The following is a 15,715-nucleotide window of genomic DNA, read 5'->3' as shown; positions in this document are numbered from 1 at the left end:
GGGGGGGCTGCACCGGGGAAAACACCCCCCCCCCCTTCCCCATAAAGTGTCTGCGCGGGCTGGGGGGGGGCCCGCCGGGTCTGGGGGGGGGGCTAAGTCCACTTTACTGGCCGTTAATGCATGGAGACGCCGCGCAGGAGCGCTCGGACACATTCACTACGAACTATTGCTATTATTAAATATTCCCGGGGGGGGGCAGGATTCGCTTCCCTCCTTGGGGGGGGGGGATGGGATGGGGGGGTTGGGGGGGGTGGGACGGGACACGGGGAAGGTGGTGGGGGGGGTGGTGGGGGGGGTTTGTTTCTGTCCTTAATTAGCAACCAAAATTTAAAAAGAACGAAAGAAAAGAAAAGAAAAAAAAAAAAAAAAAAAAACACCTCTTTTTTTTTTTTTTTTTTTTTTTTTTTTTCTTTTTTTCTCCTTTTGGCTTACACAGTCTGTGAGAGTTTGTGGTGCTGGGGGGGGTTGGGGGGGAGGGCGGTGAGTTGTTGTTTTTTTTTTTTTTTGGGGGGGGGGGTGTGGGGGGGGGAGGTGTCCGGGCAGCGGGAAGGGGCGGCGGGTGCCCGTTCACGCCGGCCGGGGGGGGGGTGTGGGGAGGCCCCCGCGCGGGATCAGCAGGCAGCGAGATCAGCTCCAGAGGAGTCAGTTCTTTTGGGGGGTGGGGGGCGCGGAGGGGGGGGGGGAACGGGACGGGGACCCCAGCCCCAGGCGGGTGAGGAGGGTGGGTTGGGGGGTGGTGGTGGGGGGGGCGCCGTCCCGCCCCCGCTCACGGGTTAGTAGCGTGTTTTCCCTGATAAACTCTTCCCACCGGCTCTCGAAGAACTTGCGCATGGCGTGCCCGGCCTTGCCCACCTCCGAGTCGTCCTCGTTGAAGGTCTGGCAGTTGTCGAACACCAGCATGGCGTCGGCCGCGAACTCCTCCGAGCTCGAGTAACTGCGGGCAAAGAGGGCGCTCGGTCACCCCGGAGGGACCCCCCCGCCCCCCCAAGGAGAGAGACACCCACACACCCCCCCCCATCCCTGCCATCCGGACCCCCCCGGCTCACCCGCCCCGCAGCAGCCGCGTGCGCATGGTGGCAAAATCCATGGGGTTCTTGATGATCTTGCGGTAGCCGGGACCAGGCGGGGGTTGACGGGCTCCAGGAAGGGCCAGGCGTCCTCGTGCGACTCCATCTCCATCAGGATGATCCTGGGGGACAGGACGGAAACCGGGGTCAGGGGGGAGACCCTGGGGATGCGCCCCCCCCCCCCCTCCCCAGGCCCCACTCACTCGCAGAAGGTCAGGTCGCTGTTGTGTCCCCGCAGCGTCGCGCCCCTCCGCTTGGCGGGGGACAGCCCCTCGCCCGCGTAACGGGGTACGGGCAGCCCCTCGCGGCGGCGCGAAGCCGGCCGGCGGCGCGGGCTCTCCTCCTCCTCCTCCTCCCGGAGCCTCCCCGCGAAGAGACGCCCCCTTTTCCGCTTCTTGCCCCGCCGGGGTGAGATGGGGTCCCGGTACTCCCCGGCCTGCGGGAAAGGGATGGGGGTCACCGCCGGAGCCCGGGGGTCACGGCTGGCCCCGGGGGGTGGGGGGCTGCCTCGCGACCTACCCGGGAGACGCAGACGGAGCAGAACCAGTCGCCCTCGGGCACCTCCGTCATCTTGGGCCGGTGGCAGTAGAGGTGGCAGCCGCGGTCGCAGCCGTCACACAGCAGCAGGTGCTCGTCGTCGTCCCCGCGTCGGCACACCAGGCAGGTCTGCGGGGAGAGGGGGCTCAGCCGCGCCGCCCACGGGGGTCCCCGTCACCCCAGGGTGCCCCCGGCCGGGCGGCTCTGTCCCTCCCTCCCTCCCTCCCGGCGCGGCGCGGGCTCTCACCACTCTGTTGACCGACTTCTCCCAGGCGATGGATTTCTCCAGCTGGTAGATGCAGAGGGAGACCTGGGCTGCGCTGCGGCACCGCTCCAGCGTCTGCCGCCACGTCCGGACCCGGGGCGTGATCTCGTAGGCTCTGCGGCGGGGAAGGAGATGCTCAGCCGGAGCCGCTGGCGTGCCGGCGGCGCGGGAGGTTGTCGGGGTGGGGCGGGGACGGACGGACGATGTGGGGCTCACATCTCGGTGGGGCCCAGGCTCAGCTCCTCGGGGCTGCTCAGCACGGCCTTCTCCACCACCACCTCGTGCAAGGGCCAGAGCGGTTCCTTCAGGTAGCGCCGCTCCACGTTCTGCTCCAGCGCCGCCAGCCGCAGCACCGCCAGGTCCAGCGGGTTGGTGCGCTCCCGGCACAGCGGCAGCCCGTCCCGTCGGCTCCGGACGGTGATGTCTTCCAGAGGTTCCACCTTGTGCTCGCAGTACCGCAGGTCCTCCCGCGTGGAGTCGGGGCTGGGGCACGTCCAGCCCTGCGGGAGAGACGGGCTCGGGGTGGGTGCACGGCCGAGGCCACCGCACCGCGGCACCCGGTGGAGGCCACCGCGGCGCACAGGCCGGCACCTACCCGAATCTGCAGGTCCGCCATCAGCACGCGTTGCTCCAGCTCCTCCACCCACTGCAGGACGGAGAGGTCGGTCTCGTAGGCTCTCTCCATCACCGACCATTGGGCCAGGGCTTCCTGAGACACGGCGGCGCCGGCCGCCTCGGGGCGCAGGTGGAAGATGGGGTCTGGGGGTGGAGGGTGGGCTCAGAGGCGGGGGACGGGGCGGCGACCCCCCCCCCCCCCCCGACCCCGGCCCCCGCGGGCAGCCCTTACCGGTGGTGGCGCGCAGGCAGACCTCCCGCAGGAACTCCTTGTGCTTGGTGAGGTGCTTGTGCAGCGCCTTCTCCCGGATGCCCCGCGGGTGCAGCGCTCGAGCCACCGCCTCCAGCTCCTCGGGGTCCTGCACCCACCACCAGCCTCTCTGCATCTCTGCAAGGCAGCACCGCGGCGGCTCAGCACCCCGCCGGGGGGCACCGCCGCCACCCCCTGCCCGGGGTCGGGGGGTGGGGGGTGTCCCAGGGCCGGGCTCTCACCAGGGGGAACAGGCTGCTCCGTCAGCTGGGTCAAGTACTTCTGTTCAATCTGCTTGAAGAATTTGGTAGGGGGTCGCCCTCGGCGCTTGGGCTGCCCCGGTAGGTCCTGGAGCTTCTCCGGGCTGCCCCGGTTCCTGGGGCAGGCGCCGTGGGCCCTGGCGCCGGCGTGCACCGGCGTGGAAGCGAGCAGGGGAGTGGCGGCGTCGTCCGCGGGGAGGCCGTTCAGCTGGTGGGGATGGAGAACGTCAGAAGGGCCGGTCCCGCGCCCGATCCTTGGCCCCCCCCTTCCCCAGTCCCTGCAGCCGTGTCGCCTCTCACGGCTCGGCGCGGAGGGTCGGGGGCAGCAGGATGGAGCTCCTGGCGTGCAGCCACGAGGTCGGCATCCCCCCGGCCCCGGGGTGTCGCGGGCAGAGGGTCCTACCACGCTCCCCCCGACTGCCCCAGCATCCCCCCCCGGCATCGTGGTCCCCGCAGGCCGGGGGCAGCCCCCCTGCCCTGGCCGGACCCAAGCACGTACCTGCCTGGCCGAGCCCTTGGGCAGCTCGCCGCGGGGCTGGCTGTGGGGCTGCGCGGGGGTTCGCGGCGAGGGCTCAGCGGAGGAGGTAGCGAGGGGGGCTCGGTCGTCGCAGGGTGTCCGGGGTAGCAGGTTGAACCAGGGGCCCTGCTTTTCCGCAGCCTCCGGGGCACTCTCCTCCTCCTCCTCCTCTTCCTCCTCCGCGGGGTCCGACGGGGCCTCGAGCGGCGGGAGCCCCGTGTCCCCCTTGCCGGGGCTGCTGTCGGGGGTGAGGACGGAGTCCTTGAGCAGGGACGACTGCGTCTGGCTCAGCCAGGAGAGGAAGGCGGACTGGCTGAGGTCGTGCTGGCTCTGCCCCAGGGGCACCGGCTCCTCCAGGACCCCGTTGACGGGGGGGGGTCTGGGCCCGCAGTGCTGCGACAGCTCCTCTTTGCTTTTGCGGGGCCGGCCACGAGAGCGCGAGGCCGTACAGTTCGTCCGGCTGGGAACGGGCACCTCCACCGGTTCCTCTTTCACCGGGGAGACGCGGGGGGACGCCTTCTCCTCCGGGGGCTCCTGGGGCGCCGGCTCAGCCGCTGCGAGGGTGGGAAGAGAAGGAGGTGAGATTGCAGGGTCCTCTCCTGGCTGGGAGATCCCCCCCCCCGGCTCCGGCCCCCGAGAGCCCCTTCCCCGGCTCACCCTCTGCGCCCTCCACGAAGATGCCGCCCAGGTGGGGCAGGACCCAGTATCGCCGCCGGTACCGGTCCTGGCCCAGAGAAGCCGCTCGTAGCGTCTGCGAGGAATGGAGCAGCTTCTTGCGGAAAAACATCTGCCTCTGCGGGGAGAGCGCGGGGTGGTGACGGGGTCCCGCAGCGGGGGGGAGCCCCGGCCCCCACCCCACCACCCTCCCCGTCGCCCAACTCACCTTGGCCAGCTTCTCGATCTGCCTCTCCAGCTCGGGGACGCTGGACGCAGACGTGTCGGCCTGGGGAAGGGACGGCAGCTGTCAGGGAAGCGCCGGTAGCAAAGAGACCCCCCCGAGGGCGGCATCCCCACCTCTGCTCCCCCCCACCACCCCCAGGAGCTGCAGATCCGGCGGCCAACCCCACCTCCTCCTCCCTGCGGGATCTCCGTCCGCGGCTCTCCTCCTCCTCCTCCATCTCCAGGCCCGTCTCCTCCGTCAGGCGGGAGCTGCGCCGGCGCCGCCCGTCCTCCAGGCCAGTGATCTCCGACTCGGGACGGCCCGTCTTCTTGGCCAGGGCCACCTTCAACCTGCCGAGACACAGCAGAGGCGTCCGCTGCCTGCCCCACTGCCTGTCCTCCCCGGCTTGCCGAGGCACGCCGTTATGCCGCGGCGCCAGGAAAAGTCACCCCGAGACCACCCTGCCAGCCCCGGGGTGGAGAGGGGAAGGTGGCGGGACCCATCCGTGTCCAGCGGGGCGGCCCCCACCCACCTGCGCAGCCGGCCCTCGATGATCCACTTGTTCTTCCTGTAGTTGGACATGTTCTCCAGGGTTTTGTCGATCTCACTGCAAGAAGACGGGGATTCGGCTCCGCGCGCGGCTCTCCGGCAAGGAGAGGAGCCCGACGCCGCGCCCGCAGGCAGGAGGGGCCGGAACCAGAGGACGCATTTGCCCCCCACCCGCGCTCACTTGATGATGAGGGCGCTGCTGTTGAGCTCGTTCACCAGGAAGGCCAGGATGGCGGCTTTCTTCTCCGGGGGCAGCGCCTGGAAGGGCTTGGTCCGCAGCCCGTCGCACAGGTCCTCGCCCGCCCCGTACGCCATCAGGAAACAGCGCAGGATCTCGGAGACGGTGTCGCGGTTCAGGCTGATCTCCGACACTTTTTCCCCCAGGATCTTCAGGGACTGGGCAGAGCAGAGAGCGGAGGTTGGAGAGACCCCTCCCGCCCCACGGCGGGGTTGCCAGGAGGGGAAAAAACAAGGCAAGGAGGACGCCAGAACCCTGCAGGTGGGAAAAGCAGGGCCAGGAACCCGAGCCCCAGCAGGAACAAGCCCGGGGGTGTCCCAGGCATGGCTCCAGGCCCCCGCAGGAGGACAGACACCCCCCCCTCAAGGGCTGCCAGGGGCCGGGAGCCAGCTGAGCGGCGGGCAAGGGGGTGCAGCAAGAGCGGCACCCCCTAAATCTAGGCTCCCCCGCCCCGAGCCTGCAGCAGCTGGGGACCCGCGGGCACCGACAGCCCTGACGTGGCAGGGGAAGGGGCCAGGGAGCAGGGGCGGGGGCCGGGGGGGCTCACCTGGCAGTATGGCGGCAGCCCGGGGTCGTAGAGCGCCGCCTGCAGCAGCCGCACCAGCAGGTCCTGCACCTCGCCCGCGCTGTCGCCCACCCCCAGCAGCCCCTCCTGCAGCGCGCACAGGCTGGGCACGTCCTTGGCCGGGTCGAAGCCCAGGACTTTGCCGTAGCTCTGGAGGAACTCCACGACCGTCAGGCAGTTGGAGAAAGCTCGGCTGGGCAGGACGAGGCCCGGGATGCGGGAGAAGGCTGGCAGGGGCTGCAGGGAAGGAGAAGAGGGAATGAGGGCTGGCAAGGTACCGGGCGGGCTGCCGGCTCACCAGCTTGGCCCAGCCAAGCCCCAGCCAACCTGGTGGTCCCCCAGGCACATGTCCTCCGTGGGCTTCTTCATCTCCTCCAGGATGAGCTGCTGCCGCCGCCGCTCCTCCAGGCGCCGCTGGGCCAGCAGCCCCTTGTCCGTCTTCCGAGCCCCTTTGCCCTTCTTCTCCTTGGGCCGCGCTTTCTCCTTGCCCTTCTCCGGTTTGCCCTTCTTCTCCTTGGCCTGAGGAGAGACGCCGGGACGCGTGGGGAGAGCGGCTCCATCTCCTGCCACCTCCCCGGCCCCCTCGTACCCTGCAGACTCACCTTGGATTTCTTCTTGGCCTCCTTTGCCCTGGGGGCTTTGGCTTCCTGCTTCTGCTTGTTCTTGGCCTGGAAGGGACAAGACCAGCTCGGGGACCCGGTGGCCTTCCCGCACCAGGGAAGCCCCTACCCGGACCCAGAGGAGCCCCAGGGCCACCCCGAGCCCCACGCAACCCCCTTGTACCTTCCGCCTCATTTTCTTCTTGATTTTGCTCATTTTCAGCTTGTCCTCGTCGCTGAGCACCTCTGCGAGAGCAGAGAGGGAGGGTGGCGACTGACCAGCCGTTGGGGACCCACCAGAGCCAGGCTGCGAGGGGCTGCAGCACCCACCCGGAGCCGGCGGGGCTGGGGAGGGGGTACCTTGGGCTTCCAGCCTCTTCAGCAGCCGCGCGTCCGTCTTGCTCAGCAAGTCGACCATCTTGACTTTGGGAGGCCGGCCCCGGCCGCGCTTCGCAGCCGGTGGCTCCTTGGGCTTGGCCTTCTCGGCGTTGCGGGGTCGGCCGCGCTTGCCCGTGATGGCCTGGATGCGCGAGGGGATCTCCTCGGGGCTCAGCTTCACCCACTGCAGACCCTGCGGCACAAACCCGCGTCACCTCCCGCAGCACGGCCCCGGGGCTGGGGCGGGGGGGACACTGGGCAGCTCAGCTGCCCCCAGACCCACCTCCGGCGTGTCCCGCTCCTCATAGAAGTCTCCCACCGGCATGCGGGGGCTGAAGCTGAAGTGCTCGCGCCGGACGTCCTGCACCACGTTCCTGCTCAGGTACTGGGGGGAGGAGGAGGAGGAGGAGGAGGAAGGCCACGAGGGGGGCTTAGTGCTCTGGGCGCCGTAGCTCAGAGCAGCGTCCATCTGCTGCAGGTGGGGGCTCTGGCGGAGCCGGGGGGGGGCTGTGGCGGACCAGGACCCCGGGTCATCCCCCACCCCGCTCTCCCCGGGGACCGTACCTTGATCACCTCCGGGAACTGCTTCATCCTCTTCCCGCAGGGCCCGTAGTACCAGGTCTCGCCCTGCCAGCGGTGGTTCCCCTTCTTGATCCGCACCTCCCGCCTCCACCTGGGCACAAGGAGCTTCAGCCCGGTGCCGCCGTGGGGCGGGCCGCGGGGCAGGAGGGAGGGAGGGGGACAGGGACGGTGCCACGTACCCGTGCTGCAAGGGAAAGCGCACCTCCTCCTGCGTGGCGATGCGCCGCCGGGGCACGTCACCTGCGAGAGAGGGGGGACGGGACGCTGGGTTCGGGGCGCGTTGGCTGCGGGGGGGGGCACCCGGGGTTGGGGGTCGCTCTGGGCTTTACCTGCTGCCGAGGTGCTCAGCGGGGCGGCCTCTTCACTCTCCCCTTCTGGCGCAGCCGAAATCTCCAGACAGCTGTCGGCGGCCTCTTCCTCCTCCTCCTCCTCCTCCTCCTCCTCCTCCGCAGATGGGGCCGGGGACTCCGGCAACGGCGACCCCGACTCCTCCGGCCCCGCGTGGCCGCTGCCGTTCAGGTCAACGCTGCTGTCTGCGGAGCCAAGGTCAGGGACGTCACGGCCAAGCGCGGCCGCCATCCTGTTCCGCCCGTGACACCAGACAGCCCCCGCTCCTCCGACGGGGGGGGGGAAACGTGGCTGCGCATCCCCTCCCCGAGCTGGCCGGGGGCACCCGCAGCGGGGAGGAAACCCCCGGGGGGGCTCGCAGCCAGCCAGGGGCATGTGCCCGCACCGGGGCACTGCTCTCCCCGGTGCCGGCACACGTGGGGTCCCCGCTCTGCCCGGGCATAAAGGTGCTGTGGCAGCCGGGGAGGCAGAACAAGGCAGTGTGCCCCCCCCCGCCCCAGGAGCCACGGGGGCCAGCTGGTGTGGGGGGCGAGTGGCCAGCCTGGGGGGGCACTAACCCATCCTGGTGCGGCACGTACCGTGCAGGGCCTGGGGGGAGCCGGGGCCGGCCGGCAGCAGGCTGAAGGGGCCGGCGGCGTGGAGGGGGGGGCTGGCGGCGCAGCGCAGGCCGGGCAGGTCGGGGGGCTCCTCCAGGGGGGCCGGGTCGCTCACCAGCTGCGAGTCGTCCATCGTGTAGAGGTCCCCGGTGCCGGGGTCTGTCGGTGGCGGGGAGTTGGGGGTGGGGGAGGAAGCAACAGGAACGGGGCTGGGGGTACGCAGACCCACATCTCTGCTCCCCGTGGGGGGGCGGCTGGGTCGTCCCCCCACGACCGAAAAGGCTCCGGCACAAGAGGGGTTAAGGGGTTTCGGCGCCCCCAGCCACGCCCCCTCCCTCTGGGAAGCGGAGGAGCCCAAAATGGCCGTGGCGGTGGCGGTGATGTTCACCAGCGCGGAAGTTCAGGCGCTGAGTAACCGCCTCGTCACGGAGCCGGGAAGGGAGGGAAGGCCGCCGGGAGCGCGGGGGAGGTTGGCGCGGGAGGGACGCCACGGGACCGGGACCGCCCCTGCCCGCAGCGCCTGCCCAGGGCCGCCGCCGGCCGCCACCGCCATCACCAACCACCGCCATCGCCATCGCTGCCACCACCGCCACCGCCCGCAGGGGACGGAGAGGGGCCTGGCACCGCTTCCCCGGGCGCGGGCAGCTGCCTGCCCTGCCCGCCATGGCCCCGATGCCCTCCCCCACCCCACACACACACCCCCCAAGCCTAGAGGGCGGCAGCCCCCCTACCTCTGGACAGGGACTCAAAGGGCTCCAGAGGGTCTTCGCTGAGGATGTGGGCGTCCTCCAGCCGAGGGCCGATGGGCGACGCGTCCCCCAGGCAGCCGCTGCCGGCGCCGGGGGCCAGGACAGGCCCCTCCTGCCCGAGCGGCGCCGCGCCGGGGGCAGAGCCGTTGTAGCTGCAGATCTTCAAGTCTAAAGGGAAGAACCGACCCAAGGCAGACGCTGCGGCAGGGGGACGGGATGGTGACAGAGCCCAGGGCCGGCCACCCCCGCCCCCGGGGTATCACCCGCCACGAGCTGCCGCCATTCCCCGCACCGGGACGTTTGGCTGCCCGGCCTCCCCCCAGCACCCAGCCCTCCGGCGGCACCCAGCCGCCCCGGGGGGACGCCGCTCTGCCGGCAGCGATGCCGCGGGCTTGCACCCGGCCTGGTTGAACAAGATCCCAGCACCGACTCCGAGCCGCGACATGCCAAACCCCAGCCGGGACGTGGGTCGGAGGGGCCGAGCCTCCCCGGGGAGCGCGATGCCCAACTCCACCGTCCCGTGGGGGCCGCCGCGGTGCCCCGGCCCCGAGCTCTGCCCACCCGCACCGGCAGCGCCGGACTCCTACCTGGCTGCGCCTCCTCCAGCTCCCTGCTGCCCACCAGCCCGCCCCCGTTCTCCGCGATGGCCGGGGGGATCTCTTTGGCTGCAGCGTCGGCATCTCCTTGGCCAGCACCCGGCTCCTCCGGCGGGCCCGGCGGCAGCGAGAAGGGCTGGGTGTCGGAGGCCAGCATGGGGGAGGGCTGGGAGGCCGTGTAGAAGCCGGCCGGCCCGTTCTGCATCAGCTCGAAGCTCTGGTCGTGGAAGGAGTCGTACAGCTCCTGCGAGTCGAAGTTCAGCCCCATGGGGCCGGGGGTGCCGTTGCCCCACAACTCCTGCCCGGCCCCCCGCAGGTTAGTGCCGTGCCCTGGGGATGCCGGCCGGGATCCCCCAGCGACTCCGTTGAGCGGGAATTGTCCGAGGCTGGGGAGCGGGGGAGTGGCGGGGCTGCCGTCCTTGAGGCCGCCGGCGGGCGGATACGGCGCGTAGTCCCAGAGGCAGTCGTAGGTGCGGAGGGGCGGCGTGCCGGCGGGCGGCGAGCTGGGGGTGAAGGTCCCTGAAGTACTGGGGTGAGATACAGTAGAGAAGCCATTGACATTCATGCCCCCGTTCAGACCTGCGAGGGAGCCAGAGGAGAGACAGACGGGTCAGTGGCGCCGCAGGGACGTTTCCTCGACACCCTCCCTCGCGCGGACCTGCCCAGGCCCCGCCAGCGGCGGGTGAGAGGGTTTGAGGACAGACGGGACGCCCCACCTCGGCAGCCATCGAGCCCCACGGCGTCCCCCTGCGCCCGGACAGAGCTGGGCAGTCGCACCCCCGAGACCCCCAGGGGCAGCTCCCCCAGCTCGGCAAAACCATCCCCGCCGTGGGGCCGAGAGCCGCAGGATGCCGGGGATTAGCCAAGCGCTTGGCAGGGCTGCGCGGCATCACCTGACCGGCCAAATCCACGCAGACACCCCGTTCCGCCACGGCCGCTTTTCTGGGCCGAGGCGACGGCGGGCACGCGACAGACCCTTGGCCACAGCCCCGTGTGCGGGGAGCTGCCGCCGGCCGCGGTCCCTCTCGTCCCCGCGGCCCCGGGATGGGCTGTGCCGGCCCCGCGGGGACACTTACTTTTCCCTTGCGGGGGGAAGCCGAGCGGGGAGCCGTGGGCGAAGGGGCTGTCCCCTGAGGCAGGCGTGGGTTTCGGTCCTGAGGCAGCGGGTGCGGAGGAAAGGCCAGTGAAGTTAAAATGGTTGTTTGTTTCCATTTCTGCAGAGGGGAGAAGAGGCAGCAGGGTCAACCGCCAGCGGGGACCGGGGCTGCCGACACGGCGAGTGCCCGGGGAAACGCCGGATCCCCAGCCCAGGGCAGGGCAAACTCCCGACCTGGAGCTCGACGGAAACATGGGGGGAGGCTTGGGAGGGCGAGGAGCGACAGCAAAAGCCCCCCCCGGGACCGCGGTGCCCCTCGCCGGGCTTCCAAGGCAGCAGAGACTCCGCTGCCTCTGCCAGGAGCCGGCCCAGGCCCCGCAGCCCCAGCGGGACGAGCCGCCACCTGCATAAGCAGAGCTCGTCACCGCGCTCCGGCGTCCCCGGGGGGGGGGCCGTCACCGAGGAACCCCGCTTGCCGCCCACCCGCGCTTCTTCCCGCATTGAAACTCCAGCCCTCGGCTCCCGGCGCCGCCATCCCAGGGCCCCGGCACAGGGCGAGACCGCAGGAGCTCCGGCAGGTTCCCGGCCAGCAGAGCCACGGGGGACGTTTCCCAGCAAAGCACTGGCTCCCCCCGGAGCTGCTCCGTGACCCCCCGGGGCCCCAGCACATCCCAGCGCTCCCTGGGGAAGGCTGAGCCGCCGGCACAGGAACGCCTCCGCGGTGACAGCCAACGTCCCCGCCACAACCCCCCCCAGCCAGAAGGGCCCTCAGCCCCGTCCCCCCCCAGGTGCGGCTCCAGGGACGCGCCCGAGGCATGGTCCAGGATGGCCTCACGCCGCAGCCGGGAGCGGGCAGGATCCAGAGCCCTGGCGCTGGCTCGGCATTGCCTGGGGACGGGCAGGAGCCGCTGGTGACCTTCACTGTCCAGGAGGAGCAAACGGTCCCTCCAAACCAGAGCGCCACGAGGAGGGCTCCCGGCGGGGGCTACCCGCAGGACGGGACCCTGCTGTGCCAGGGCTGGCAGCCACCCGAGGGGGTCCCGGCACGTGGGGTGGGGGAGCAGACGGGGTGGGGGAGTCGAGGCCCCGCCACCCCAGCGGATGAGACGGGACCCCCGATGCTGGCAGGGACCCGCGGGGACACCCCGTGGGGTGGCACGGCCGGCGTCTCCCCGTCCTGCCCTGCACGCCCAACCTGCCGCCGGCCGCGGTGGCCACCGGCTCCGCTGACCTCTCCGGAAGGGCCGATGCCGCCACACGCTCGGCAGACGCAGCGTTTCAGCAGCAGCTCGTGGCACGGCCCGTGTCGAAACCCAGGCAGGGATTTCATCACACCCTCGCCCGCGTCGGCCGGTGCCACAGCGGGGCCGGAGGAGCCGCGGCTGCCGAGCGCTCTCCCGGACAGCCGGGGACACCGGTGATTCATCCGCCGGAGAAACCCGTATGGGCGGTGACGCGGCTGCCACACGCACCTCGCTCCCGGACGTCCCGGGGTGGCCCCGCAGCCTCCCACTCCCCCAGCCCGTGATCCGGGGGCTGCTGCAGCCCGGCCCCTGCCCCGACCCCTGCCGGGATCCCCGCCCGGCGCGGGGAAACCGCGGCTGGAAAGAGAAAAAGCTGTTCCAGCCGCAGCCGGCGGCGTTCGATGCGTCGGCCGGGAATGCCGCTGCCGGCTTTGGAGGTCAGAGGAGGCAGCAAAGGGACGTGCCAGAACCGGGCAGGTGGCGGCTGCAGGTCAGCGCCGCGGACTGGGCTGGACTGGGCAGACTGGGATGGACTGGGCGAGCGCCAGGCGCAGGGAGGGGGCCGGAGCGGAGGCGGCCAAGGGGAGCGGGGCCAGGAGAGACGCACCGCGGCCGTGAGAGGAAAATAAAAGCCAGGAAGATGGGAATTAACCACGGCGAGGGCAGAGGGGAGACGGCGGGGCCGGGCTTCGGCAGCGGGGAGCGGCCGTGCCAGCACGGGGACAGGGGCCATGTCACCGCCGCTCGCTGCGGCTCGCCCTTGCTCTGGGGACAAACAGGGCCCTGCCCCGGCGCGGGGACACCCTGGGCCCTGCGGGTGCCGGAGCCGCCCTCGGCATCGCGGCCAGCACTGGGTGCGGTGCGGGCAGAGGCCGTGGCTCCTGCCCGCCGCGGTCCCGCTCCCCCCGCCAGGCGGCACGTGACCCAGCGCCGAGCCACAAACTGGGCCACGGCACGTAACCGGAGCCGGCGGCGAGCGGGCGAGGTGAGGAGGGCGACGGCCGTGAACGCTGCCGGGCCTGGGGACGTGCCGGCAGCAGGACGGGAACCTCGGGCTTGGCGACACCGCCGGGGTCTCGCCGGGGCTGCTCCCGGCTCCCACCGGCGCGGGCAGAGCCGACGTGGCAGCACCCGTTCGCCCCGGCGTTAAAGCCCAAACCCGCCGGGGGCACCGGCACCCACCAGCGCCCGGCCTGGGCTCACGGCACCCCCGACGGCTGCGGGTGCCGAGGGGGGGACACGGGGCACCACAGACAGGGACCGTTCCCTGGAGCCGGGGGGGGGGGCACAGCTGCGGGCTGAGGCGGGGGGGGGGCATCGGTGCCGTTTAGTCGGTGCCGTTCCCCCAGCGGGGAGCTCGCCCCCCCCCGGGGCCAGCGGCCCCCCCGGGGGCGCCGGGAGCCAGACGCGACCTGATTAAAAAGGACGTTTCAAAAACAACGAGACGCAACAACCGGCTGCCATTTCCCGGCCACTTCCTGCGGGGGGGGGGGGGGGACGGACACGGACACGGAGGGACGCGGCCCCGGGACCGGCGCCCCCCCCCCGCCCTCGCCGCCGCACCCGGCGGGGACCCCCCCCCGGCCCCTGCGGCAAGGACAACACCACCCCCCCCCCCCGGCCCCCCCTCGCCGGGTCGCGGGGGGAGCGCCCCGCCCCCACCCACCGCCGCGGGGGGGTCCCGGCCCGGGAGGGGGCGGGGGGAACCGGGGGGAACCGGACGGGGACGGGGGAAGGGGGGGGGTGTGGAAGGACGGTGCGGCGGGGGGGGGAGCTCCCTCCTGCGTCAGGACGGGGAAAGCGGGGCGAACGGCACCAGCCACCGGGGACGGCGGCCCGGGCTCCCCGCGGGTCGGGCCGGGGCGCCGCACCGGGAGGGGAGCTGGGGGGGGGGTGTGTCTCCGGGGCCGGTAAGCGGCGGCGGAGGGGTGTGTGTGTGGGGGGGTGGGGTGTCCCGGCGGGTACCGGGATGCGGGGGGAGGAAGGGGAGGTCTCACCGAGGTCGCGAAGGGGGAGGTTGGTCTCGCCGACGCCGCCCCGGCCTCCCCTCGCCTCCGCCACCCCCCCCGACACACACACACACACCCCGCCCCCCAGCCCCGGCCGTTAACGGCCGCCGCGGACCGTTACCGCCCGCCCCCCCCCCGCCCCGACCCCGCACCTGGCAGGCGGCGGCGCGGGCCCGGCGGGCGCCGCGGGCCCGGCTCAGGCGGCGCGGGGCGGGAGGCGGCTCCGCATGGCGCGGCCGCACGGGCCGGGCCGGGCCGGGCCGCAGCGCACCGGGCCCGCGGGGCCGAACGGGGCCGAGGCAGCGGCGCAGGGCAGGAAGCGCCGCGCGCCGCCGGGCGGTCCCAGCCCCGCCCCCCCGCGCGCACGTCACCGCCGCCGCGGTGGCGTCACCGGGAGCGGCGCCCCGCGTCACCGGGAAAAGGCGGGGGGGGTGGGGGGGGCGGACCCAGCGCCCACGTGGGAGGGGGATCCCCGCCCCCGGCGGGGTCAGGGCGGGGGGAATCCCCACGCGGCCCCCCCCCCCCCCGCACCGCACCGCACCGCACCGGGAACCCCCGCGGATCCCGGACCGCCCCCACCGGGGCTGCCCCCACCCCGGTCCCCTGTCCGTCTCCCTCCTCCCGTTCCCGGCGGCGCCGCGCGGGGCAGGGGCGGACGGGGCCGGTGGCGGGACCCCGCTGCTCCCCGGCTGGGCGCCGGGACACCGGACACCCCCCGCTCCCTCCCCGGGCTGCCCCGGCCCCCGGGATCCCCGGTGACGTCACGCCGCGCAGGGGACGGCGGCGCCTCCGGGCACCGGGGCGGCGGGGGGAGAACGGGGTCCCGGTGCGGGGGGAGGGGGGGGGGCCCTATCCCGGCGCGGCCCTGGGAGGAGGGGGGGAATCCCTGCCCGGTGCGGGGTCAGGGGGTCCCGGTGCGGGAGTTCCCGGCCCCGCGGGGGGTCCCGGTGTGGGGTTGTCCCCGTCCCCGGGGCCGGTCCCTCGCGGTGCCTACCTGGGGGCGGCGGGGCCGGCCCGGTGCCCGCCCGGCGCGGAGCGGAGCCGGTGCCGGTGGCGGCGCAGGTGCTCCCGGCCCCGCGTGATGTCAGCGGCCGCCGCGCCCTCCGCGCGCGGGACGCGCCGCCATTTAAAGGGACCGCGGCCCTCGGCGGCTCGGGGCCGGGGGGGGTGTGTGGGGGGGCGGCTGGGAGCACCCCCCACACCGGAGACGCCCCACGGACCCCCCCTTCCCCCGCTGCAGCCCCTGCCGGGACCCCCCGGCGGAACCCCGGCATCTCCCCCTCCCCCCGGTACCCCCCGGTGGTGGGGCACGGCCCCGGGGCGGGGGTCTCGGTGCTGCCGGGAGACCGGGCCGCCGCGGCCCCCCGGGAACCTCCCCCCCCACCCCCCCGGACAAAGCCGCAGCTGCCGGCGCCGCTCTTTGTGCTGCGAAATGGCGGAGCCGCCGCCGGGGCAGCGGGGGGGGGGGGGGGGGGGGCGGGCGACACACGGACACGGGGCCGGGACGGACAACGGGACAAGCAACTGCTCCCCCCGCCCAAACCCCCCCCCCCCCACCGCCTTCACCCCCGGCGGGGGGGGGGTCTCTCCCACCTCCCAGGGACCCCCCGGGGGCGGGGGTCCCGGCGCTGCTGAGCCCAGCAGGGCCCTCGCTCTGCCCCCCCCCATTCCACAGCAGAGGGGAGCCCCGCGCTGGGGGGGGGGGGGGGGGGGGTCGGGTCGCGGGGGGGGCAGGGGAGCCCCACCAGCCCAGCTCCCAACCCCTCAGCCCCGGG

At 73.1% G+C, this 15,715-nt stretch overlaps 1 protein-coding gene across 1 annotated transcript; it reads right to left on the bottom strand.

Annotated features, from left to right (window-relative positions):
• Positions 1-627: 627 nt before the first annotated feature.
• On the bottom strand, positions 628-15,003 carry BAZ2A (bromodomain adjacent to zinc finger domain 2A). Its single transcript, XM_054187186.1, is given in 30 exon segments — positions 628-934; positions 1,047-1,116; positions 1,119-1,189; positions 1,271-1,503; positions 1,587-1,733; positions 1,852-1,984; positions 2,086-2,369; positions 2,465-2,628; positions 2,717-2,872; positions 2,977-3,202; positions 3,494-4,065; positions 4,169-4,304; positions 4,395-4,454; positions 4,579-4,741; positions 4,924-4,998; positions 5,122-5,336; positions 5,726-5,980; positions 6,071-6,262; positions 6,346-6,411; positions 6,527-6,588; positions 6,703-6,913; positions 7,004-7,105; positions 7,285-7,393; positions 7,482-7,542; positions 7,632-7,835; positions 8,229-8,405; positions 8,978-9,163; positions 9,583-10,170; positions 10,668-10,805; positions 14,935-15,003. Coding segments are annotated over 29 exon segments (5,346 nt in total). The 5' UTR covers positions 10,804-10,805; positions 14,935-15,003; the 3' UTR covers positions 628-642.
• Positions 15,004-15,715: the final 712 nt, after the last annotated feature.

This window comes from Rissa tridactyla, assembly GCF_028500815.1.
Source record: "Rissa tridactyla isolate bRisTri1 chromosome 24 unlocalized genomic scaffold, bRisTri1.patW.cur.20221130 SUPER_24_unloc_1, whole genome shotgun sequence".
NCBI lineage: Eukaryota > Metazoa > Chordata > Aves > Charadriiformes > Laridae > Rissa > Rissa tridactyla.
This window is presented reverse-complemented; position numbering and strand designations above follow the sequence as displayed.